The sequence below is a fragment of the Chiloscyllium plagiosum genome, unplaced genomic scaffold, assembly GCF_037043375.1.
Source record: "Chiloscyllium plagiosum isolate Xiang-an unplaced genomic scaffold, Cpla_swu_hap1 HiC_scaffold_20, whole genome shotgun sequence".
NCBI classification, from domain to species: domain Eukaryota; kingdom Metazoa; phylum Chordata; class Chondrichthyes; order Orectolobiformes; family Hemiscylliidae; genus Chiloscyllium; species Chiloscyllium plagiosum.
Window position 1 is genome coordinate 65998150 of NW_028270158.1, and position 27195 is coordinate 66025344.

The 27195-nt window shown below is 43.5% G+C and overlaps 1 protein-coding gene across 2 annotated transcripts in view; it reads right to left on the bottom strand.

The window, feature by feature from the left end:
* The window catches only part of LOC122560470 (kinesin-like protein KIF19), a 332615-nt gene that overhangs the window by 11554 nt on the left and 293866 nt on the right, over positions 1–27195 (bottom strand). For both annotated transcript variants that reach the window (XM_087998033.1, XM_087998034.1), the window contains 2 exons: positions 19250–19451; positions 17472–17579 (listed from right to left, as the gene is read on the bottom strand). In XM_087998033.1, coding sequence (XP_087854159.1) covers positions 17472–17579; positions 19250–19451 — 310 coding nt within the window. The remainder of the gene's footprint in view (positions 1–17471; positions 17580–19249; positions 19452–27195) is intronic.

Here is a 27195-nt window from a genome sequence, read left to right on the forward strand (position 1 = left end):
ACCACTTCTCAGCCCATTGGCCCATCTGGTCAAGATCCTGTTGTAATCTGAGGTAACCCTCTTCGCTGTCCACTACACCTCCAACTTTGGTGTCATCTGCAAACTTACTAATTGTACCTCTTTTGCTCGCATCCAAATCATTGATGTAAATGACAAAAAGTAGATGACCTAGCACCGATCCTTGTGGCACTCCACTGGTCACAGGCCTCCAGTCTGAAAAACAACCCTCCACCACCACCCTCTGTCTTCTACCTTTGAGCCAGTTCTGTATCCAAATGGCTAGTTCTCCCGGTATCCCATGAGATCTAACCTTGCTAATCAGCTTCCCACGGGGAACCTTGTCGAACGCCTTACTGAAATCCATATAGATCACACCTACTGTTCTGCCCTCATCAATCCTCTTTGTTACTTCTTCAAAAAACCAAATCAAGTTTGTGAGGCATGATTTCCCACGCACAAAGCCATGTTGACTATCCATAATCAGTCCTTGCCTTTCCATATACATGTACATCCTGTCCCTCAGGATTTCCTCCAACAACTTGCCCACCACTGAGGTCAGGCCAACAGGTCTTTAGTTCCCTGGCTTGTCCTTACCACCCTTCTTAAACAGTGGCACCACGTTTGCCAACCTCCAGTCTTCCGGCACGTCACCTGTGACTATCGATGATACAAATATCTCAGCGAGGCCCAGCAATCACTTCTCTAGCTTAGAACATAGAACAATACAGCGCAGAACAGGCCCATCAACCCTTGCTGTTGTGGTGACCTGTGAACTATTCTCAGCTCGTCCCCCTACACTATTCCAAAATCATCCAGGTGCTTATCTAAGGATTGTTTAAATCTCCCTAATATGGCTAAGTTGACTACATTAGCAGAAAGTGCATTCCACGCCCTTACCACTCTCTGCATAAAGAACCTGCCTCTGACATCTGTCTTAAATCTATCACCCCTCAATTTGTAGTTATGCTCCCTTGTACATGCTGACGTCATCATCCTAGGAAAAAACACTTTCACTGTCTACCCTATCTAATCCTCTGACCATCTTGCATGTCTCTATCAAATCCCCTCTTAGCCTTCTTCTTTCCAATGAGAACAGATCCAAGTCTCTCAGCCTTTCCTCATAAGACCTTCCCTCCAGACCAGGCAACATCCTGGTAAATCTCCTCTGCACCTTTCCCAATGCTTCTACATCCTTCCCAAAATAAGGGGACCAGAACTGTAAACAATATTCCAAGCATTAGCCGCACCAGCTTTTTGTATAGTTGCAGCATAATATTGCAACTCTGGAACTCAATCCCCCTAAGAATGAAACCTAACGCACCGTATGCCTTCTTAACAGCACTATCCACCTGGGTAGAAACTTTCAAGGATCTATGTACATGGACTCCAAGATCCCTCTGCACATCCACACTACCAAGAATCTTTCCATTGACCAGTACTCTGCCTTCCTGTTATTCTTCCCAAAGTGCATCACCTCACATTTAGCTGCATTGAACTCCAATTCCCACAGAGTTCTCAGATACACCTGATCAGGTCTTGGGGATTTATCCACCTTTACCCGTTTCAAGACATCCAGCACTTCCTCCTCTGTAATATGGACATTTTGCAAGATGTCACAATCTATTTCCCTACACTCCATATCTTCCATTTCCTTTTCCACAGTAAACACTGATGCAAAATACTCATTTAGTCTCTCCCCCATTTTCTGCAGCTCCACACAAAGGCTGCCTTACTGATCTTTGAGGGGCCCTATTCTCTCCCTAGTTACCCTTTTGTCCTTAATGTATTTGTAAAAACCCTTTGGATTCTCCTTAATTCTATGTGCCAAAGCTATCTCATGTTCCCTTTCTGCCCTTATGATTTCCCTCTAAAGTATACTCCTACTTCCTTTATACTCTTCTCAGGATTCACTCGATCTATCCTGTCTATACCTTACATATGCTTCCTTCTTTTTCTTAACTAAACCCTCAATTTCTTTAGTCATCCAGCACTCCCTATACCTACCAACCTTCGCATAAACCAAATCATCCGACGACATTTCCACCACCTCTAAACGGACCCCACCACCAGGGATATATTTCCCTCCCCACTCCTTTCCGCCTTCCGCAAAGACCGTTCCCTCCGTGACTACCTGGTCAGGTCCACACCCCCCAACAACCCACCCTCCCGTCCTGCACCTTCACCTGCCACCGCAGGGATTGCAAAACCTGTGCCCATACCTCCTCCCTCACCTCCATCTAAGGCCCCAGAGGAGCATTCCACATCCATCAAAGTTTTACCTGCACATCCACCAATGTCATTTATTGTATCCGTTGCTCCCGATGCGGTCTCCTCTACATTTGGGAGACTGGACGCCTCCTAGTAGAGCTCTTTAGGGAACATCTCTGGGACACCCGCACCAATCAACCACACCGCCCCGTGGTCCAATATTTCAACTCCCCCCCCCCACTCAGCCGAGGACATGCAGGTCCTGGGCCTCCTTCACCGCCGCTCCCTCACCACCCAACGCCTGGAGGAAGAACGCCTCATCTTCCGCCTCGGAACACTTCAACCCCAGGGCATCAATGTGGACTTCACCAGTTTCCTCATTTCCTCTTCCCCCACCTCACCCCAGTTCCAAACTTCCAGCTCAGCACTGTCCCCATGACCTGTCCTACCTGCCTATCTTCCATTCCACCTATCCACTCCACCCTCCTGTCTGGCCTATCACCTTCATCCCACCCCCTTCATCCCACCCCCATTCACCTATTGTACTCTTTGCTACCTTCCCCCACCCTCCTCCCTGACCTATCACCTTCATCCCCACCCCCAGTCACCTATTGTACTCTATGCTACTTTCTCCCCACACCCACCCTCTTCTCATTTATCTCTCCACCCTGCAGGCACTCTGCTTCTATTCCTGATGAAAGGCTTTTGCCCGAAACATCGATTTTCCTGCTCCTTGGATGCTGCCTGAACTGCTGAGCTTTTCCAGTACCACTCTAATCCAGAATCTGGTTGCCAGCATCTGCAGTCATTGTTTTTACCTAGTTTTTTTGTTTGACATGAATATACTTTCTCTGGATTCTTGTTATCTCATTTCTGAAGGCTTCCCATTTTCCAGCCGTCCCTTTACCTGCGAACATCTGCCCCAATCAGCTTTTGAAAGATAGAACATAGAACATAGAACAGTACAGCACAGAACAGGCCCTTCAGCCCACGATGTTGTGCCAACCATTGATCCTCATGTATGCACCCTCAAATTTCTGTGACCATATGCATGTCGAGGAGTCTCTTAAATGTCCCCAATGACCTTGCTTCCACAACTGCTGCTAGCAACGCATTCCATGCTCTCACAACTCTCTGTGTAAAGAACCCACCTCCAACAGCCCCTCTATACTTTCCTCCAACCAGCTTAAAACTATGACCCCTCGTGTTAGTCATTTCTGTCCTGGGAAATAGTCTCTGGCTATCGACTCTATCTATGCCTCTCATTACCTTGTATACCTCAATTAGGTCCCCTCTCCTCCTCCTTTTCGCCAATGAAAAAAGTCCGAGCTCAGTCAACTTCTCTTCATAAGATAAGCCCGCCAGTCCAGACAGCATCCTAGTAAACCTCCTCTGAACCGTCTCCAAAGCATCCACATCTTTCCTATAATAGGGTGACTATAACGCAGTATTCCAAGTGCGGTCTAACCAAAGTTTTATAGAGCTGCAACAAGATCTCATGACTCTTAAACTCAATCCCCCTGTTAATGAAAGCCAAAACACCATATACTTTCTTAACAACCCTGTCCACTTGGGTGGCCATTTTAAGGGATCTATGTACCTGCACACCAAGATCCCTCTGTTCCTCCACACTGCCAAGAATCCTATCCTTAATCCTGTACTCAGCTTTTAAATTCGACCTTCCAAAATGCATCACCTCGCATTTATCCAGGTTGAACTCCAGATCTTGCCTAATACCGTCAAAATTGGCCTTTCTCCAATTTAGAACTTCAACTTTTAGATCTGGTCTATCCTTTTCCATCACTATTTTAAATCTAATAGAATTATTGTCACTGGCCCCAAAGTGCTCCCTCACTGACGCCTCAGTCATCTGCCCTCCCTTATGCCCAAGAGTAGGTCAGGTTTTGCACCTTCTTTAGTTGGTACATCCACATACTGAATCAGAAAATTGTCTTGTACGCACTTAACAAATTCCTCTCCCTCTAAACCTTTAACACTATGGCAGTCCCAGTCTATGTTTGGAAAGTTAAAATCCCCTACCATAACTACCCTATTATTCTTAAAGATAGCCGATATCTCCTTACAAGTTTGTTTCTCAATTTCCCTCTGACTAATACAATCACAATAAGGTGATCATCCCTTTTTTTATTTCTAAGTTCCACCCAAATAACTTCCCTGGATGTATTTCCGGGAATATCCTCCCTTAGCACAGCTGTAATGCTATCCCTTATCAAAAATGCCACTCTTGCCTCCCTTTCTATCCTTCCTGTAGCATTTGTATCCTGGAATATTAAGCTGCCAGTTCTGCCCATCCCTGAGCCAGGTTTCTGTAATTGCTATGATATCCCAGTCCCATGTTCCTCACCATGCCCTCAGTTCATCTGCCTTCCCTGTTAGGCCCCTTGCATTGAAATAAATGCAGTTTAATTTATTAGTCCTACCTTGTCCCTGCCTGCCCTGACTGTTTTACTTGCTTCTGTTCTCAACTGTACCAGTCTCAGATTGATCTCTTTCCTCACTATCTCCCTGGGTCCCATCCCCCCACCTTACTAGTTTAAATCCTCCCAAGCAGTTCTAGCAAATTTCCCTGCCAGTATATTAGTCCCCTTCCAATTTAGGTGCAATCCGTCCTTCTTCTACAGGTCACGTCTACCCCAAAAGAAATTCCAATGATCCAAAAATGTGAATCCTTCTTCCATACACCAGCTCCTCAGCCATGCATTCATCTGCCTTATCCTTCTATGGGCAGCACGGTGGCACAATGGGCGGCACGGTGGCACAATGGTTAGCAATGCTGCCTCACAGCCGCAGAGTTCAATTCCCGCCTCAGGCAACTGACTGTGTGGAGTTTGCACATTCTCCCCGTGTCTGCGTGGGTTTCCTCTGGATGCCCTGGTTTCCTCCCACAGTCCAAAAATGTCCAGATTAGGTGAATTGCCCATGCTAAATTGCCTGTAGTGTTAGGTGAAGGGGTAACTGGAGGGGAAATGGGTCTGGGTGGGTTGCCCTTCAGCGGGTCGGTGTGGACTTGTTGGGTCGAAGGGCCTGTTTCCACACTGTAAGTAATTTATTCCTGCTCTTACTGGGAGTAATCTAGAAATTAGTATTCACGAGGACCTCCTTTTTAAATGTCTGCCTAACTCCCTATAATCTCCCTTCAGAATCTCATCCTTTTCCCTTCCTATGTCGTTGGTTTCAATGTGGACAATGACATCTTGCTAGCCCCTCTCCCCCGTGAGAACACTCTGAGACATCCTTGATCCTTGCACCAGGGAAGCAACACACCATTCTGCTTTTTCACTGCTGGCCACTGAAACGTCTGTCTGTACCTCGGACTACAGATTCCCCTAACACAATTGATCTATTGGAAGCTATCGTACCCCTCGCTGCATTAGAGCCAGTCTCAATACCAGAAACTTGGCTGTTTGTGCTACGTTCCCCTGAGAATCCATCACCCCTTACATTTTCCAAATCAGCATACCTGTTTGAAATGGGTATATCCACAAAAGACTCCTGCATTAGCTGCCTACCTCTCTTACCCTTCCTGGAGTTAACCCATCTATGTGACTGTATCTGAGACTTTCCCCCCTTCCTATAAGTGCCATCCATCACATACTGTTGCTGTTGCAAATTCCTCATTGCTTCTAACTGTCTCTCTAACTGATCCATTCGATCTAATAAGATTCACATCCAACAGCATTTATGGCAGATATAATCCGCAGTAACCCTTAAACTCTCTTTAAACTCCCACATCTGACAAGAAGTACATATCACTGTACTAAAGGCCATTTTTGCTCCTTCACAATTTACAGACCCAGAAAATAACACCGTCTTATTCCTCTACAAAACACTGCCCCAGGTTAAATTAATAGTTATGGCTTATATTTTAAGTTTAATCAAGAGACATATCTCCAAAAACATATAATCAAGAAAGAACCCACTCGACTTACTATTGCAGCCTTTCTATTGAACACACTTAAAACAACAATTAACTTGTCTGATTCTGTGCTGTGAACTTTGCCCAAACAGTTCCTCCAAGATTAGTTGTAAATTTCACTGTTTGCTAATTTTCCCAGACGCACTGTGGGTGGCACAGTGGCACAGTGGTTAGCACTGCTGCCTCACAGTGCCAGAGACCCGGGTTCAATTCCCACCTCAGGCGACTGACTGTGTGGAGTTTGCACGTTCTCCCTGTGTCTGCGTGGGTTTCCTCCGGGTGCTCCGGTTTCCTCCCACAGTCCAAAGATGTGCAGGTCAGGTGAATTGGCTATGCTAAATTGCCAGTAGTGTTAGGTAAGGGGTACACGTAGGGGTATGGGTGGGTTGCGCTTCGGCGGGGCGGTGTGGACTTGTTGGGCCGAAGGGCCTGTTTCCACACTGTAAGTAATCTAATCTAATCTAATCTAATCACTCCGACATCCGGCGATACATGAATTCAAAACAGCAAAGGCAGTAACTGTGCAGGTCCTCTCTCTCTCTCTCCTGCACTGTCCTCACCATGTCTGTTCTTCTCCCTTGTAAAACTGCTGTTGTTTTGACATTTTTTCCCAAAGTTTCAAAACAATGCAACAGCATATAAAACAGTAATTGCTGCTCCTGGAATTGGAGGAAATCACCTCCAACACCTAAAATACCTCAATAAAGGAGCAGCCGTTACAGCCAGAAATTTTTCCCGTCCTCCATGTGACTGAGGAAAACCACTTACTTGTGTAACCGGAAGAGTTGGTCGTAGTTAACAAGGTCTAGTTTATTCCATGATGGCAACTAGTTATAGGTTACTAGTCTGACAGGATTACATTATTCTGATGTAATTTAGAGGAGGACTAGACATGAGGTCTCACTCTTTCAAGCTGCTCTGCCCACAACTCTATATGTTTTCATCACAGAGGGTGCTCTCCAGTATTAACCTTTTCAGTGTTTTCAGATCACCGGGGCAGCACAGTGGTTAGCACTGCTGCCTCACAGCTCCAGAGACCCGGGTTCAATTCCCGCCTCAGGCAACTGTCTATGTGGAGTTTGCACACGCTCCCAGTGTCTGCGTGGGTTTCCTCCGGGTGCTCCAGTTTCCTCCCACAGTCCAAAAATGTGCAGGTTAGGTGAATTAGCCGTAGTGTTAGATGAAGGGGTATGGTCTGGGTAGGTTGCTCTTTGGAGGGTCTGTGTGGACTTCTTGGGCTGAAGGGCCTGTTTCCACAATGTAAGTAATCTAATCTAATCTACACAATAGAATACAGTGCTGTATAACAGGGATGCAAATCTCTCATTTGTTTTCAAACTAGTGGGTGAGGCCCTCTTCACAACATAAAGTTCTGCCTGCCTGATCAGATTCTAAAGAATATTTTCAATAAAGTTGTTGTAAATTGCAGGATAAATTATATTCAGGTATGCTGTATTAATGGCAATAAAAATACACTATCAATCTTCAACTTTCATCATTTACTTTTAATACCAGAGACTTGCTTGGATTAAAAATGGTTTTAAAAAGAATGTTACTAACTCGAAAGGATACTAATGGCTGCTATGATCAACTGGCAAACTGAAGCAACCCACATGAAATATACAAAAATGGCTACTTTGGGAATTACAATTTTAAGCCAAAGGTATTGCAAGTCAGCGAAGTCTCCAAACATTTGCATATTGGGTTTTACTCACATAGTAAATTCACATATTGGACGTGTAAGGTCATTTGAGGAATATTAGAATGGAGCTAGATTTAGAATATTTAAATTAAATATTTCAGTAGCTTGCTTTGGACAACAGACAGAGAAAGTAAGTAACATGCACTGATAACAGCAAGGATACTCTTTTCTTCCTCTTGAATACAAACTTTTAAAAAAGTGCATGAGAGAAAAATAACATTTACTGAGAACCAAACCAAGGGCGGCACGGTGGCACAGTGGTTAGCACTGCTGCCTCACAGCGCCAGAGACCTGGGTTCAATTCCCGCCTCAGGCGACTGACTGTGTGGAGTTTGCACGTTCTCCCCGTGTCTGCGTGGGTTTCCTCCGGGTACTCCGGTTTCCTCCCACAGTCCAAAGATGTGCAGGGTCAGGTGAATTGGCCATACTAAATTGCCCGTAGTGTTAGATAAGGGGTAAATGTAGGGGTTTGGGTGGGTTTCGCTTCGGCGGGTCGGTGTGGACTTGTTGGGCCAAAGAGCCTGTTTCCACACTGTAATCTAATCTAATCTAAATTTCACCACTCTGAAGAACCAAAACAGCTAAACAGTTCTCAGTCATTCTCACAACACAAGGATTCTAAGAGCTTTTAACTGTAATTGCCTCGTCTTTATCTTCTGATGTGGACAAGATATCATTATCCTCTTCATTCTTTATAAGTTTATTACCTGTGTTTATGTGCAAGATTTATGTTGCATTTTTATTATCTCCTTCCAGGGAAGTAGGTAATAAAACCCCTCTTTCTTTCATTCAAGGTAACTGTATAATTATCTCCTTTGTTTTGATTGGGCTAACAAAATTTCAATTGAAGTGTGAAAGCTGTACGCTCAAAAAAATTAAAAATACAAGTTCTGCCCACCGAACAGGGATTAAATGGTGCAGAACAGATCACCCCTCCTTCACCTCCTCGTACCTTATTATCCACCAACCTTCACATCTTTCTCTCCCTCGAGGTTGTTACATGACTCTATTCACTGACCATAATGAATCAACAATTTGACTAAAAGATCAACTCAGTGAGACTGGGGATGGATGGATTTAGAAACTGCCTTTTCCATTTAAAACCACAATTGGAATTCATTGTGTACCCTATAGGATGAGAGACAATCCAGGGAAAACCCTGATCTTAAACAATTTGCAGTAATGTAAGCTTCAGACACCTTCATTTATTTGGCATTAAACTGGAAGTTTGAATAAAGTCATGAAGATGAAATTAGAGTATAGAAAAGCCAGTGTCACAGTGTACAGCAGTAGATGCTCCTCAGAAGTTGCCACTAAAGCACTACAGTATGAATGATAATGGCGAGCTTTGCTCTGCAGCTGGATCTAATACATCTGACTTGGGAATGCTAACCTGAATTAGGCAAAGTGTTCCATTTCCTGCAGAATCCTCCTTGATCAGCAGAAACATTCACCAGTTATTAATTAACAGTATAGTGTGTGACAGTGACTATTGTTCAGAGATTATATGCAAAATCTGAACGAAAGGTTGCACAGGGCAGGCTTGTAGCCATTGGATTTTACTTAAACAGATTTTTTAAGATCGTGAGAGGACTTGTTAGGGTGGGTACCATGAGGACATTTCCTCTTGTGGGAGAAACTAAAACTAGGGGACCTACATACAACATAGAACAGTACAGCACAGAAATAGGCCCTTCAATCCAATCTAATTTAAGAACAAGAGGTTCCCCTTTTAAGATGAAGTTGAGGAGAATCTATTTTGCCTCAGAGTTCTTTGCCTGGAGAATTCTCTTCCCCGGAGAGCAGTAGAGACTGGATCATTCGACTTTTTCTGGGTTGAGCTAGATTTTTGATGAACAATGGAGTCAAGGGCTAAGTGCGATAGACATGTAAATAGAGCTGAGACAATAAATAGATCAATCATGATCTCACTGATTCGCCAGATGGCTTACTCCTGCTCCTAATTTCTATGTTCCTATTGATTTATTATAATATAGATTCCAGACCAAACAGGACTGTGCTTTTAATACATTTACATGACATCAGAACATGGTATTTGCCTCGCCAGACCTTGGAGTGCAGGTTCATAGCTCCTTGAAAGTGGAATTACAGGTAGATAGGATAGTGAAGAAGGTGTTTGGTATGCTTTCTTTACTGGTCAGAGTATTGAGTACAGGAGTTGGGAGGTCATGTTGCAGCTGTACAGGACATTGGTTAGGCCACTGTTGGAATATTGCATGCAATTCTGGTCTCCTTCCTGTCGGAAAGATGTTGTGAAACTTGAAAGGGTTCTGAAGAGATTTGAAAAATGTGTTGCTGGAAAAGCGCAGCAGGTCAGGCAGCATCCAAGGAGCAGGAGAATTGACATTTCAGGCATAAGCCCTTCTTCCTGAAACGTCGATTCTCCTGCTCCTTGGATGCTGCCTGACCTGCTGCGTTTTTCCAGCAACACATTTTTCAGCTCTAATCTCCAGCATCTGCAGTCCTCAATTTCTCTCTCTGAAGAGATTTACAAGGATGTTGCCAGGGTTGGAGAATTTGAGATATAGGGAGAGGCTGAACAGGCTGGGGCTGTTCGCCCTGGAGCATCGGAGGCTGAGGGGTGACCTTATAGAGGTTTACAAAATTATGAGGGGCATGGATAGGGTAAATAGGCAAAGCCTTTTCCCTGGGGTCGGGCAGTCCAGAACTAGAGGACATAGATTTAGGGTGAGAGGGGAAAGATATAAGAGAGACCTAAGGGGCAACGTTTTCACACAGAAGGTGGTACGTGTATTGAAGTAGTTGCCAGAGGAAGTGGTGGAGGCTGGTACAATTGCAACATTTAAGAGGCATTTGGATGGGTATATGAATAGGAAGGGTTTGGAGAGATATGGGCTGGGCGCTGGCAGGTGGGACTAGATTGGGTTGGGATATCTGGTTGGCATGGACGGGTTGGACCAAAGGGTCTATTTCCATGCTGTACATCTCTATAACTGTTGCAGTCTAATGAGATTACTGTTCAGTCAGTCAGTTATAGATGTGCATTGTACAGTAACAGCAATAAGCACAGAGCCCAGACTTACGCACGTAAGGCTGTGTTTTTGTAACCATATAAACACATTGTTAATAAAATTCAAGACATCCAAGTCAATAAAGACCAAACTTTGGTATATCGATACCTAAGCTAGCATATTAAAAAAACCTACAAAATGCATCACCTTCTTGCCTCTGGGACTGTTTGGTTTGTCCAAATATAACAAACAATTGGGACATTTCAAATCACAGCCAAGACCAAACCGATTAAGTATTCCCCAATAATCACAATTTGTAACCAAGCTGTTATAAACAACTAGAATTGATTTATGTGCCTAATTTATATTATGAAATTATCCTCCATTTTAGCATATTTCACAGGAAAATTAGTTATGTTTTCAACAGGGTTTTGTTACAGCATGAAGAGCGATTAAAAAGAGTGATCCAGCCTAACTCCACTGTCCAGTACTTGGTCCAGGGCCTTGTGGGTTACAGAATTACAAATGCATTTTCAAGCATTTTTTTTTTAAATGTTGAGGGTTTCAGATAGTGAGCTCTAAACCCCTCTGATGAAGGGCTTATACCTGAAGCGTCGATTCTCCTGCGCCTTGGATGCTGCCTGACCTGCTGTGCTTTTCCAGCACCACACTCTAGATTCTTGATCTCCAGCATCTGCAATCCTAACTTTCAGCTCTAAACCCCACTATCCTCTGGGCAAAAACAATGCTGCTAAATTTCCCTTTAATCCTCCTACAAATTACTTCCAATTTATATTTCTTGGTTCTGACCTCTATGCTGGGAGAAATATTCCTTCCCAATCACTCAGAACTGGATATACTTCAATGAACTCTCCTATCAGCTTCCTCTGTTTGAGAGGAAACAACTCCAGCATATCTGATCTCTCCTCATTCTTCATTCCTGGCAACATCCTTTTAAATCTCATCTGTTCGCTCTTATGCTTGCTGGAATGGAGTAACCAGAATTGTATTCTTGCTATGCGCTAATTAGTATTTCATCCAGGTTTAGGATAACATTGAATGTAGAACAATACAGCAAAGGAACAGGCTCTTTATCCCAGCACGTCTGTGCCAACTATGATGCTATTCTGAAACTAATCCCATCTGCCTGCACATGATTCACATCCTTCTGTTCCCTGCCTATACACATGTTTGAACATCTCTTAAATATTGCTACTGTATCTGCTTCTGACAATTCCCATATCAGTGCATTCCAGGCACCTACCACCCTCTATGTTAAAGACTTTCCTTTAAACTTACCCCCTCTCACAGTAAATCCATGCCCACCTAATATTTGACATTTCCACCCTGGGAAAAAAGGCTGACTATCTATCCGATCCATGCCCCTCGTAATTTTATATATTTCTATCAGGTTGCCCCCTCAGCCTTCAATTCTCTAGTGAAAACAATCCAAGTTTGCCCAACCTCTCATTATAGCGAATACATTCCAATCCAGGCAACATCCTGGTAAAGCTAACTGCACCATCTTGAAAGTTTCTACATCCTTCCAGAACTGCATATACAACACTCTAAATGCGGCCTGACCAAAGCCTTATACAGTTGCAGCATGACAACTTTTGGTCTCAATGTCCTGAACAATGAGGGGAAGCATTCCATATGCTTTCTTTACCAAGTTATCCACTTTGTGTTGCCACCTTCAGGGAGCTATGTACTTTGGCACCAAGATCCTTCTGTATATCAATGTTCCTAAGAGTCCTGCCATTTACTATATATTTTCCTTTTGCATTTGACCTCCCAAAATGTATCACCTCAACCTTGTCCGATTCACCTCCATCTGCAATTTATCCACTCAACTTTCCAGCTGATATATCCTGCTGCAACCTTTGCTATCTTTCCTCATTATCAACAACTCCACCAACATTCAAGTCATCTGCAAACTTAGTAATCAGACCACCAACATTTTCATCCAAATCATGTACACATATTACAAACTGGTCACAGACCATCTTTCCTCATTATCAACAACTCCACCAACATTCAAGTCATCTGCAAACTTAGTAATCAGACCACCAACATTTTCATCCAAATCATGTACATATATTACAAACTGGTCACAGACCTTCAGTTAGGAAATACGTTCCACAACTACCCTCTATCTTCTATATCCAGATCAATTTTGTATCTAACTTGCCAGCTCACCATGGATTCCTTAAGATTTGATCTTTTGGACAAGCCTACCATGAAGGACATGGTCAAATGCATTAGGTAAAGTCCATGTAGATAACAAACACTGCCTTACCCTTATCAAACATCTTCAGCTCTTCCTCAGAAAACTCCATCAAGTTTGTGAGACAAGACCTCACTTGCATAAAACCATAATGTCTGTTCTTCTCCAATTACAACCAAATCCTGTCCCAATGAATCTTCTCCAATAATTTCCCTACCAGTCATGTAAGGCTCATGAGCCTATAACTTCCTGGATTTTCTCTGTTGCCCTTCTTGAACAAAGAAACAACATTGGGCCATTCTCCAGCCTTCTGTGATCTTGCTTGGGGCTAAAGAGATTGCAAAGATACAAAAGTCAAGGTCCTAGCAATCTCCTCCCTTGCCTCTTTTAGTCTCCTGGGACTGGGGACTTATTTACCCTAATGGTTTTCAAGACACCCAACATCTCTTCCTCCTTTATATTGATATGTTTTAGAGAACCAACAAACCCCTCTCTAATCTTACCATCATCCATGTTCTTCTCCTTTGTGAATAAGCAATGCAAAGTTCTCATTAAGGGCCTTACCACTTCCTCTGGCTCCATTCATAAATTCCCTCCATTGTCCTTGAATGGAACCATCCTTTTCCTAGCTTCCCTCTTTCTCCTAATATACATATAACATTCCTTGGGATTCTCCTTAATCCTATTTGCCAAGGTTATTTCATGGCACATTCTAGCCCTCCTAATTTCTACGTTATTTTTGTTTCCTCTCTTCCCCAAGGACCTCGTTTGATTTCAGTTTCCGAAACCTTAATATGCTTTCTTTCTCTCGTAACTAAGTTTACAATATGTCTTGTCATCCAAGATTCCAGAATCTTGCCATCCTTATTTCTCATCCTCAAAGGAACATGCTAGATCTGAATTCAGGTTAACTAGGTTTTAAAATTTACATTCAAATACCTGGCAATTTCTCCTGTTACTGCCTCATAGTGTTGTGACTGGCCTTCCCCCAATTTAGCATTTTACTGGAAGACCAGCCTTATCGTTTTACACAATATATTAAGGACAAAAGGGTAACTCGGGAGAGAATAGGGCCCCTCAAAGATCAGCAAGGCAGCCTTTGTGTGGAGCTACAGAAAATGGGGGAGATACTAAATGAATATTTTGCATCAGTATTTACTGTGGAAAAGGATATGGAAGATATAGACAGTAAGGAAATAGATGGTGACATCTTGCAAAATGTCCAGATTACAGAGGCAGAAGTGCTGGATGTCTTGAAACGGTTAAAAGTGGATAAATCCCCAGGACCTGATCAGGTGTACCCGAGAACTCTGTGGGAAGCTAGAGGAGTGATTGCTGGGCCTCTTGCTGAGATATTTTTAGATTAGATTACTTAGATTACTTACAGTGTGGAAACAGGCCCTTCGGCCCAACAAGTCCACACCGCCCCGCCGAAGCGCCACCCACCCATACCCCTACATTTACCCCTTACATAACACTACGGGCAATTTAGCATAGCCAATTCACCTGACCTGCACATCTTTGGACTGTGGGAGGAAACCGGAGCACCCGGAGGAAACCCACGCAGACACGGGGAGAACGTGCAAACTCCACACAGTCAGTCGCCTGAGGCGGGAATTGAACCCGGATCTCAGGCGCTGCGAGGCAGCAGTGCTAACCACTGTGCCACCGTGCCGCCCACATATTTGTATCATCGATAGTCACAGGTGAGGTGCCGGAAGACTGGAGGTTGGTAAACGTGGTGCCACTGGTTAAGAAGGGTGGTAAGGACAAGCCAGGGAACTATAGACCAGTGAGCCTGACTTCGGTGGTGAGCAAGTTATTGGAGGGAATCCTGAGTGTCAGCATGTCTCACAAAATTGATTGAGTTTTTTGATGAAGTAACAAACAAGACTGATGAGGGTAGATGTGATTTATATGGACTTCAGTAAGGCGTTCAACAAGGTTCCCCATGGGAGACTGATTACCAAGGTTAGATCTTATGGGATACAGGGAGAACTAGCCATTTGGATACAGAACTGGCTCAAAGGTAGAAGACAGAGGGTGGTGGTGGAGGGTTGTTTTTCAGATTGGAGGCCTGTGACCAGTGGAGTGCCACAAGGATCGGTGCTGGGCCCTCTACTTTTTGTCACTTACATAAATGATTTGGATGCGAGCATAAGAGGTACAGTTAGTAAGTTTGCAGATGACACCAAAATTGGAGGTGTAGTGGACAGCGAAGAGGGTTACCTCAGATTACAACAGGATCTTGACCAGATGGGCCAATGGGCTGAGGAGTGGCAGATGGAGTTTAATTTATATAAATGCAAGGTGCTGAATTTTGGGAAAGCAAATCTTTGGACTTATACACTTAATGGTAAGGTCCTAGGGAGTGTTGCTGTACAAAGAGACCTTGGAGTGCAGGTTCATAGCTCCTTGAAAGTGGAGTCGCGGGTAGATAGGATAGTGAAGAAGGCATTTGGTATGATTTCCTTTATTGGTCAGAGTATTGAGTACAGGAGTTGGGAGGTCATGTTGCGGCTGTACAGGACATTGGTTAGGCCACTGTTGGAATATGACATGCAATTCTGGTCTCCTTCCTATCGGAAAGATGTTGTGAAACTTGAAAGGGTTCAGAAAAGATCTACAAGGATGTTGCCAGGGTTGGAGGATCTGAGCTACAGGGAAAGGCTGAACAGGCTGGGGCTGTTTTCCCTGGAGCGTCGGAGGCTGAGAGGTGACCTTATGGAGGTTTACAAAATTATAAGGGGCATGGATAGAATAAATAGGCAAAGTCTTTTCCCTCTAGTCCAGAACTAGAGGGCATAGGTTTAGGGTGAAAGGGGAAAGATATAAAAGAGACCCCTGGGGCAACTTTTTCACACAGAGGGTGCTACGTGAATGGAATGAGCTGCCAGAGGAAGTGGTGGAGGCTGGTATAGTTGCCATATTTAAAAGGCATTTGGATGGATATATGAATAGGAACAGCTCCATAACCACACCTATGACAGGATTAAGAATCAATGGTCAAGGTTCTCTCCATTTCTTTTGGGAGACTGCAATATACTTCATGCATGCCTTATGATTTGACCAATTTCAAGAATGCTGAACACCTTAATATTTCTTCCCTCACCGTTTATCCCTTGAATACCTTGCACATTTCATCTTGACTACAATGCCTCCATTACCTTTTCTTTTGTGAAGATTGGATGAAGGATTTATTCATAACCAAGCACATGCCTTCCATCCCCACACACAAATTATCTTTTTGATCATTATTCCTCTTGCTGGTTTTTGATATAGTACTTCTGATAGATTTTTCATTCACCTCAATTTTGCTTGCGAATTTCTATTCATTTATTCTCTTGATTAGATTAGATTCCCTACAGTATGGAAACAGGCCATTCGGCCCAACAAGTCCACAGCGACCTTCCGATGAGTAACCCACCCAAATCCTTCAGTTTACCCCTGACTAATGTACCTAACATCATGGGGAATTTAGCATGGCCAATTCACCTCACCTGTACATTTTTGGACTGTGGGAGGAAAACGGAGCACCCAGAGGAAACTCCGCAAACACGGGAAGAATGTGCAAACTCCACACAGCCACCCGAGGTTAGAATCAAACCTGGGTCCCTGGCGCTGTGAGGCAGCAGTGTTAACCACTGAGCCACCGTGCTGCTCGTGTTTTCCTTAGTTTTCTTTTGAGTTTCACCCATGCAGTCTGTATTCCTCCAGGATGTCTGCAGCTCTGTACCCAACATAAATTTACATCACCATATCTTACTCTATGTTCTTGAACATTCAAAGAGATCTCGATTTCCCTTCCTTACAACACCATATGGATTGCTGTAGTTCAAAGTGGCGGCTCACCACCACCTTCTCCACGGCAATTCGGAAATGGGTAATTAATGCTGGTCCAATGCTGGATGGCCACGTCCTATGAATGATTTTTTTTTAAAAAAGCCTCTCCATCTCTTCCTGCTCTGTTCTTTTCATTAGCTATGCTAAAATCTAACTGAAATATGATTGATAGCAAACAAAATATTCTCTGACTGATGTCCTTTGGGGAGGAAACTGCCAACTTTATCTAGTTTGGCCTACATTTGACTCCAGAACTACAGAAATGTGGTTGACACTTAAATTGCCCTCTGAGCAATTAGAGATGGCCCAATAATTGCTGGCCGAGCCAGCGATGCCCTTTTCCCATTAATAAATTTAAAAAAGTTTTCTGTTGAGTTTCATTTCCAAAGATGATGTGCAGAACTGCAATCTGATCTCTTATAATATTTGCTATGTATTGGAATATAATGGATATAGTCAGCACTTAAAATCAGGTCAGTAAACTACAGGTCAATGAGAAAAAGTAATTCTGTGCTTTGGATATTCCACACCTGTTAATCTGTAGAAACATGAATTTCTGACCTCTAACACGCTTGTGCAAGATCAACCCCTTGTTCCCCTCTGCGTTTCTCTGGTGAATGGTACTTGGGGTAGTGTTACCCACTTCTATCTTCTGTAACTGGCTTTCACCTGTGAAGCAGTAAAAATCATTGGTCGATTGACTGTGACTTTACACATTATAAATATATTGAAGTCTGTCTTATCTTTATTTAACTGACTGTGCGGACAGTGTGTTGGCAGCCCCTGTGCTTCCAATCCCTTTGGACTTCCTATAGGAACCACGCTTAATCCTTAAATGGGAAAATGGTAAATTCTGGCTGTTACTTCCATAAACCTTTAGTTGGTCAGACAATCCTTTCATAAGTTTGGTTCTCCTCAAGATGTAATAATGTGCTACCATATGGAAGATTGAGGAAATGAAGCAGATGAATGGGAAAGCATCAATATCCATCAGAGTTAGGCTTGCAACTGCATGTTAATTCAGACACTGGGCCGCTTCACTAGACAGACTCTATGGACAAAGATTGGAAAACTAGAAATAAAGGAGCACAGGGAACAAAAATATTCAATAATTGTTAATGATTCTCTCCTGTCCTCTCTCCTGAAGTATTGTCTCACTAAGGGACTGTCCCATAAACACTTATGTTTGGTTTATATTTTCAAAGTTTATTTAATGTGATGCGGACATCATTGAGATGGCTAGGATTTGTTGCCTACCCCTAATTATTCTTGAACTGAGCAGCTTCCCAGGCCATTTCAGGCTGGATTTAGGAAGGCACATTATTTTCCCTAAAGAACATTAGTGAACTTGATTTTTATGACATTCAATGATAGCTCTGTAGCCACCAACACTGATACAAGTATATTAAACTCCAGCAACTGCTGTGGTTACATTTGAATCAACACTCCCCAGCATTAACCAGACCTCTGGGTTAGACTCCAGTTACATTACTGCTATGTCACCATTTTGCCCCTTTATCCAGTTTAGACAATGACTGTCAACCTGTGGGTCACATGTTAAGAACATCTCAGCTAAGCTAAAATTTGTCTTGAGTCAATATGAACACATTTCCCAGTCTACTGTAAAGCAACAGGTGCAGCAACATCATCCATTTCAACCCCATGAGGCTAAAGTTTACATTTCGTGGGCGGCACGGTGGCACAGTGGTTAGCACTGCTGCCTCACAGCGCCAGAGACCCGGGTTCAATTCCCGCCTCAGGCGACTGACTGTGTGGAGTTTGCATGTTCTCCCCGTGTCTGCGTGGGTTTCCTCCGGGTGCTCCGGTTTCCTCCCACAGTCCAAAGATGTGCAGGTCAGGTGAATTGGCCATGCTAAATTGCCCGTAGTGTTAGGTAAGGGGTAAATGTAGGGGTATGGGTGGGTTGCGCTTCGGCGGGTTGGTGTGGACTTGTTGGGCCGAAGGGCCTGTTTCCACACTGTAAGTAATCTAATCTAATCTAATCTAATATGCTAATTTAGCATATATTCAGGAATTGGATTACCTACTCACTGGTTTATCTCTTAGTGCACCCAAGTTTTGTTTAAAATTTAGCTGACATATTTTATCAAAGCATTTTTAAACAATATCTGCAAGAAATATCATAGATTATTTAAAAATAAAGCTTGTACAGATTTTCTTTTTTGAATCCATGTACTTTACATATTTCAGAGAACTTGGTTTGAGTTCTTTGGTTTCATGACCTGTTAAATTGCGTGAAACTTTAACAAGCAGTGGAGAGCTGCATTGCCCACAGAGGTGGTAAAACGAGAGGTACCATGAATCAGATTGATGATCACCTGAATGATAGTTGAGTGGGAATTTGATCTTTGTTGCAGGAGGTACATTGGCATTTGGAAGATTGGCAATTGTTGCTGGTAGAACCTTTGGCTGCAGATTGAGGTTGGAGTTCTGGAAAAGGCGTGGAGCAACAGAAAACCGATGGTCAGAAATGCTTTTGAGATTGTGAGGCCGTGAGAAGCTTGGTCTGAGCTTGGGAAGCTGCAAAAGAAAATAACGCTTATTAGAAGTGAGTGACCGTAATGAGATGAACTGAAAAAAAACCACAGGAGCTCTGAGTATGAGGGGCGAAATTGCGCATGACAGAAATGTAATCTGAGTGGTATTACTTTAAACAGATACCGTAATGTTACGTACTTTGCAACATGTATTCAGCTCCACTTACCTGAGCAGAACTGAATACAAGTGTTTCCTACCGGAAGCAACAAATTATATTTTTATTTCCAATATCATCTGAGTCCACCAGCAAACTATAGATAGAAATCATCCAGAATTTAATTCATTGAGTTTGGACACAGGGAACTCCCAGGATATAATTAACTTGTTTCTATGGAATAGATCAACAGGAGAGAATCTAACCATCGCCCCTTGACATTCAATGGCATTATCTTTGCTGAATTCCTCACTACCAACATCCTCGAGGTTACCTTTGACCAGAAACTGAACTGGACTAACCATATAAATATAGTAGCCACAACAGCAAATCGGAAGCTAGGAATTTAGTAGTGAGTAACCGACCCCCTGACTCTCAAGGTCTGTTGGCTGTTTATAAGGCCATTTACCTGAATAGGTGCAACTCCAACATCACTCAAAAATCTCAATGCCATTCAGAAAAAAGTAGCCCACTTGGCTGCCACCCGATTCTCCATTTAAACATTTAACCTCTTCACCACCAATGCTCAGTAGCAGCAGATGTACACCATTTACAAGTACACTGCACAAGTTCACCAAGGCTCTTTATATTGCACCTTCCAAACCTATGACCATCAACTCTAGAAGGCACAGGGCCAGCAGACATAAACAAAACAATACAGCACAGGAACAGAGTGTTCAGCCGACCATGACTGCATCGACACATGATGTCTTTCTAAACTAAAACCGTTTTGCTTCTACATGGTCCATATCCCTCTATTCCCTGCCTATTAATGCATGTGTCAAGATGCCTCCTCAACATTGCTATTGTATGTGCCTACGTGTGGTGTAAAATTATGTCCCAACACATGTGTGAATCATAATGTAACACATGTATTGGGCCAAGCAGTGGAATGTGGTGAAAGGGTTAAAATTATGTCCCAATACATGTGTGAATCTAACCGGAATGGAGGTGTTGCTTAGTCCCGTGTGAATCTTATTACACACCTCCCCGTGTGAATCTTCTTATCTGTATGTAACCAGAATGGAATGTGTTTTTTAGCCTTGCTCTGCTGTTCACATGAATGTTTATATCTGGAAAAGAGTATATCAGCTGGAAAAGTCTCCAGTTCGGTGAGTCTGCTCCGGGGTTACGTTTAACCGCCGAGCGTGGGTTGTTGGCAACCGCTCTACGAGAACTGACGGCTCCCAGTTCCGGTAACATGTAGAGTGAGTATAAGCCAGACCCGGGAGTCTGCTCCGGGGTTACGTTTAACCGCCGAGCGTGGGTTGTTGGCAACCGCTCTACGAGAACTGACGGCTCCCAGTTCCGGTAACATGTAGAGTGAGTATAAGCCAGACCCGTTGGCATGATCAGCTGGAAAAGTCTCCAGTTCGGTGAGTCTGCTCCGGGGTTACGTTTAACCGCCGAGCGTGGGTTGTTGGCAACCGCTCTACGAGAACTGACGGCTCCCAGTTCCGGTAACATGTAGAGTGAGTATAAGCCAGACCCGTTGTAAGTATGAGACCTGGTTGTGGCGACGCTGCGGGGAATAAAATGCTCATATTCTAGCAGACCCGCCTCTTGGTCGTTTGTTCTGTGTCAGACTACTCTCCTACGAACCTGACCTTGAGAATTTTTTAAAACACTACGCCACCTCCACTGGCAGCACAATCCAGGTACTTACCAACCTCTGTGTTAAAAACCTGCCTCTCAAATCTCCTTTAAACTCTTTTAACTTAAGCCTATATCCCCATTTCTACCCTTGGAAAACAACTCCAACTGTCCATTCTTTCCATGCTTCTCAGAATTCTGTAAACTTCTATCAGGTTGTCTCTCATTCTGCAACATTCAAGTGAAAACAAGTTTGTCCAATCTCTCCTTATAACTAATTACCTCCACACCAGGCAACATCCTGGTAAACCACTTCTGCGCCCTCTCCAAAGCCTCCACATCCTTCTGGTAGTGTGGTGAACAGAACTGTACACAATATTCCAAATGTAGCCTAACTAAAGCTGACCAGCATGACTTGCCAATTTAAATACTCTATGTCCCAACCGACAAAGCCAAGCATGCCATATGTCTTCTTGATCATCTTATCCACTTGTGTTGCCCCTTTCAGAGAACTGTGGACCTCTACTCCTTGGTTCCTTTGTTGTTAATCATAGAATTCCTACAGCATGGAAGCAGGCCATTTGGCCCATCAGGTCCACACTGACCCTTTAAAGAGCTTCCCACCTAGATTCACCTCCCTTACTCCATCCCTTAGCATTTCCCAGGGCTAACTCACTGAGCCTGCACATCTCTGGATACCACAGGCAATTTTAGCATGGCTAATCCACCTAAACTGCACATCTTTGGACTTTGGGAGGAAACTCATGCAGACACGGGGAGAATCTCCACACATTGTCAGCCGAGGCTGGAATTGAACTCGGGTCCCTGGCACTGTGAGGCAGCAGTGCTTACCACCATACCACTGTGCTGCCCTAGAAATTGAAGCCTTCAAATGGTAAGCTGTGAGCATAATTATATACTTAGCAGCAATGGGCTACAAACCCACACCTCCACAGAGACTGGAACTTGAGTCCAACGTCTTAGACCACTCAGCCATGTTACCATGACTCTACTGGCGAGCTCAGTGGACAGAGACAAAGTGATGCCAACCATCAAGTCACCATGCTGCCAATAAGGATTCTGCCATTTACTGCATATTTCTCTCCTGTATTGGACCATCCCAAAATACACCATCTCACACTTGACCAGATTAAATTCCATCTGCCATTTCTCCACCCAAGACTCCAGTCCATTTATACCCTGCTGTATCCTCTGGCAATCATCCTTTCTATCCCCAGCTCCCCCAATCTTTGTGTCATCTGCAAATTTACTAATTGGGCCACCTACATTCTCTTCCAAATCACTTAAACAAATATTACAAAAAACAGAGATCCTAGCACTGATCTCTGCGGAACATCATTGGTCACAGATCTCCAGTCAGAAACACACTCTTCTTCTACTGCTCTCTGTCTTCTATGACTAAGCCAGTTTTGTATCCATCTGAGTAGCTCACCACATAGTCCTTGTGACTTCATCCTCTGTATCAGCCTGTTAGGAGGGATCTTGTCAAAGGCCTTGCTAAAGTCCATATAGAAAACATTATAGTGCTGCCCTCATTGATCATCTTTGTCAGTACCTCAAAAACTCAATCAATTCCTCAAAAAACTCAATCTTCCCTGCACAAAGCCATGCTGCCTATTGCTAATAAGTGCAAATGCAAGTAAATCCTGTTCCTAAGAATCTTCTCCAATAATTTTTCTACCATACAAAAGACTGTACTTTCTCCCATTATCCCTGTTGTCCTTCTTAAACAAAGCAACAACATTGGCTATTCACCTCTCCTGTGCCTGAACAGAATTCAAAGATTTCAAAAAGGTCCCAGCAATTTCCTCACCTGCCTCCCTCAGCATTCTGGGATATATCCCATCAGACCTTGGGAACCTGTCTACCTTCCTGCTTTTCAAAACACTCAATACCTCTTCCCATTTTATATTGACATGGCCTAGAATATCTACATATTGACATGGCCTAGAATATCTACATACTCCTCCCAAGACTCACCCTCCACCATATCGGCACAGTGGCTCAGTGGTTAGCACTGTTGCCTCACAGTGTTAGGGACCCGGGGTTTGATTCCATCCTTGGGTGACTGTGTGGGATTTGCACATTCTCCCTGCATCTGCATGGGCTTCTGCATGCTCTTGTTTCCTCCCACCGTCCAAAGATGTGCAAGTTAGGTGGATTGGCAATGCTGGAGTGTCTGGGGATATGTAGGCTAGGTGGATTAGCAATGGGATATGCAGGGTTACAGGGAGGAGACGGGTCTGTGTGAGTTTGATGGCTAAATGGCGTGCTTCCACACTGTGGGGATCCTATTCTAAGACCTCCTCCTTTGTGAATACCAATGCAAAATTAAGGTCCTCACCCACTTCCTCCATCTCCTGGCATAAATTCTCTCCTTTGTTCTTGAGTGAACCCATCCTTTCCCTAGCTGCCCTCTTCTTCATTTTGTATTTATAAAATACCTTGGTGTTTTCCTTAATCCTGTTTACCAAAGACATTTCCGCGCCCGTGTAAGCCCACCTAATTCCTTGCTCAAGTTCTTTCCTGCTTTCTTTGTATTCTTTATGGGTTTTCTCTGTCTTCAGATTCCTAAACCTTATGTACGCCTCCTTTTACTTTTTGACTAAGCTCTTAATTTCTCTTATCCTCCAAGGTTTCCAGGTTTTGGCATCCGTATTTTCATAGGAACATACTGATTCTGATCTCTAATCAGGTGGCCTTTAAGTTATTCCCAAATTCTAGATGTGGATTTATCCTGAAACATCTGCCCCCAATCTACATTCCCCAGTTTCTGCCTAACACTGTGGAAGTTAGCCTTCCCCCAGATTATTACTTTCACCAAAGACTACTTTTGTCTTTAACAATAAGTAACTTAAACCCTACAGACTTATGATGACTGTTTCCAAAATGCTGCCTCTATCACCTGGCCAAGCTCTTTTCCCAGTACTAGGTCTAGTACTCGGGCTATTTCTAAAAAGCTCCCTAGACACATGCAACAAATTCTACCGCCATCCAAAAACCTGGCAGAGAGCTCCAGTCAATTCAAGGGAAGTTAAAATCCCCCACCACAGCAACCCTGTTGTTCTTACTTTTTTCCCATAATCTGTTCACATATCTGTTCCTCTATCTCCCACTGGCTGTTGGGAGGCCTGTAGTATAATCCCATCCTATTCCTGAGCTGTACCCATATGGTCTTGCTGGATTAACGCTTCAAGGTGCCCTCCCTCAGTATAGCTGCGATATCCTCCTGAATTAGTCACACAACTCTCCCACCTCTTTTACATGTCTCTTTAACTCACCTGAAACATCTAAATCCCAGAACATTAAGCAGCCAGGCTTGACCCTCTAACAAGTCTCGGTAATAGCCAATGATTAAATGTATTAATCCAAGTTCATTTGCCTCATCTGTCATACTCCTCACAGGAAAACAAATACATTTGAGGAAACCTCTGCTCGTCTGTGCTTCCTCTTACTCTTATTGGCCTTAGTCTCTGAATTCTCTTCAGTAATTTTACTAACTGACCTATTGCTCTAGTTTAAACCCTCCCGAGTGGCACTAGCAAACCTCCCTGCCAGGATACAGGTGCCCCTCCAGTTTAGGTGCAATCTGTCCTTCTTGTACATGTCCCACCTGTCCCAGATGACATCCCATGATCCACATACCTGAAGCCCTTCCTCCTTTAGCAGCTCTTTAGCCATGTACTATCTTCCTTAGTTTCACTGGAATGTGGCACAGGGAATAATATATAGAACACAGAACTGTACAGCACAGGAACAGGCCCTTCAGCCCACGATGTTGTGCCAAAAATGACACAAAATGAAATTAATCCCTTCTGTCTGCCTTTGGCCCATGTCCCTCCGTTCCTTACATATTCATGTGCCTATCTATAAGTCTCTTAAATGCCCTTCTTGTATCTGCCTCAGTCTCCACTCTGGCAGTGCATTCCAGACTCCTACCACACTCTGTCTAAAAAAATTGCCCCATATGTCTCCTTTGATCTTTCTCCTCTCACCTTAAATGCATGCCTTCTAGTACTCTGAGAGTACAACCTTTGAGGTCCTGCTTTCCAACTTCCTACCTCTTCCATGATCTCGTATTGAAGGACCTCATCTTTCTTGCTGCTTATGTCATTGGTACCAATATGGGACACAACCTCTGGCAGCTCACTCTTCCCTTTCAGAATATCCTGTGCTCAACCAGAGACATCCTTGACCCTGGCATCAGGGAGACAACACATCATCCTGGAGTATCACTCACAGCCTCAGAAACACCTATCTGTGCCTCTGACTATAGAGTCCTACATCATTACTGCTTATCTACATTTTGACCCTCCCTGCTGTACAACAGTGCCAGCTGTGGTGCCACTGACCTGGCTGCTCCTGCTGTTTTTCCCCTAGAGGCCACTCCCTCAAAAGTATCCAAAATGGTATACCTGTTTGAGAGGGGAATGGTCACAGGATACTCCAGAACTGCCTGCCCACACTATCGCCCTGGTGGTCACCCAACTCTCCTCAGTCTGTGTAGTCCTTACTGGTGGTGTGATCAGCTAGCTATACCTGCTATCCACAATGTCCCCAGCCTCATACTGAGTCCACCTGCAGCTCCAGACGCTTCATGTGGAAAATCAGGAGCTGCAGCTCAACATGTAGTCACATGAACACTGGAATATACATGGCAACACCACCACCTTCAAATTCGCCCATCACTCACCATCCTAACTTGGAAATATCTCACTGTTCCTTTAGCATTGCTAGATTAAAATCCTGAAACTCCACCCCTAATGGGATTGAGAGTCTATCCACAGCAAATGGACTGCAGCTGTTCAAGAAGGGAGCTCAATACCACTTTCTCAAGAGTAACTAGGGATGGGCAATAAAAGCTGGCCCAGTCATCAATGCCCACATTCCCAAGAATGAACAAAATAAAAGTTTGTGATGTGTAGACTTCAGACAATGAAAAAGCCTAAGTTCAAGGGAATTCACAGCCCTTGAGAAAATGGTTTCTTAGCTCAGCTCTGATTATAATTCGAGCTGGTCCTCTTCAGTATGGGTTAAACCCTTAGTTCACAATGAAACAATTATGAGTTTAAAGCCTTACATAGACAGAGTCCTAAATGAATAGTTGTAAATGAACTTTCAGATGAGCTTTGAATTAAGGGGCTTTTTTATTGATTTGATGTTAGATATCACACAATAGTTTGAAAAGGAGTAGGAAGTTATGAACACAATATACAAATTGACCTTGCACAAGATTAAAGCTGGGAAAATATAATGTAACTTGTTATGACATGGAGGCAGACAAACAAACCAAAAAATTTTGTTTTCAGTCCTATTCACACAAAAGACAGACACAGTTAGGGGATAAATAACAAAACTGGCCAGATTAATTAATTGGTTTTCACAATATGTTGTTCTACAGATGACAGTTTCTTGTTGATTTTCTGAAAATGTTGATCAGGATCACCTGTTCAGCTCATCCAGTCAAGGAATTAATACTGCTAATTTAGTTTTCCATTCTCTGAGCTTCCAAAAGCTGCAAATGGGAATGTTGGTCAGGAACCTTTCAAATCTTCATGCTGTAGAATCAACAGCCACATTTCTTTTCACAGAAAACACAGTCCAAAGCCCAATCCAAACTCTGACCACTCCCTGACAGACCAACCTTCTTCTCCACAAGGTCCCAGTTACCATTCAGCATCAGTCATCTGTTTGAGTGTAAGGTCTTCCCCAGATTTTGCAGAACCAATTCCTAGGTACACACATCATTATTAAAAAGGTTCAGCTGTCTGTTTAAACATAATGCTCTTCCCCATTAATGAAGCATCTGCAGAACTTTTTGATCAGGAACCAATCTGCAATTAATTTCCAGGCCTGGCTTCATGAATCCTGAAGTTTGTTTTTAAACTGAATCCAAAAGTTTGTTTGGTTTGTTTACCTTTTAACACAAGCTATCACCCTCAGTCCAAAAGTCACGCT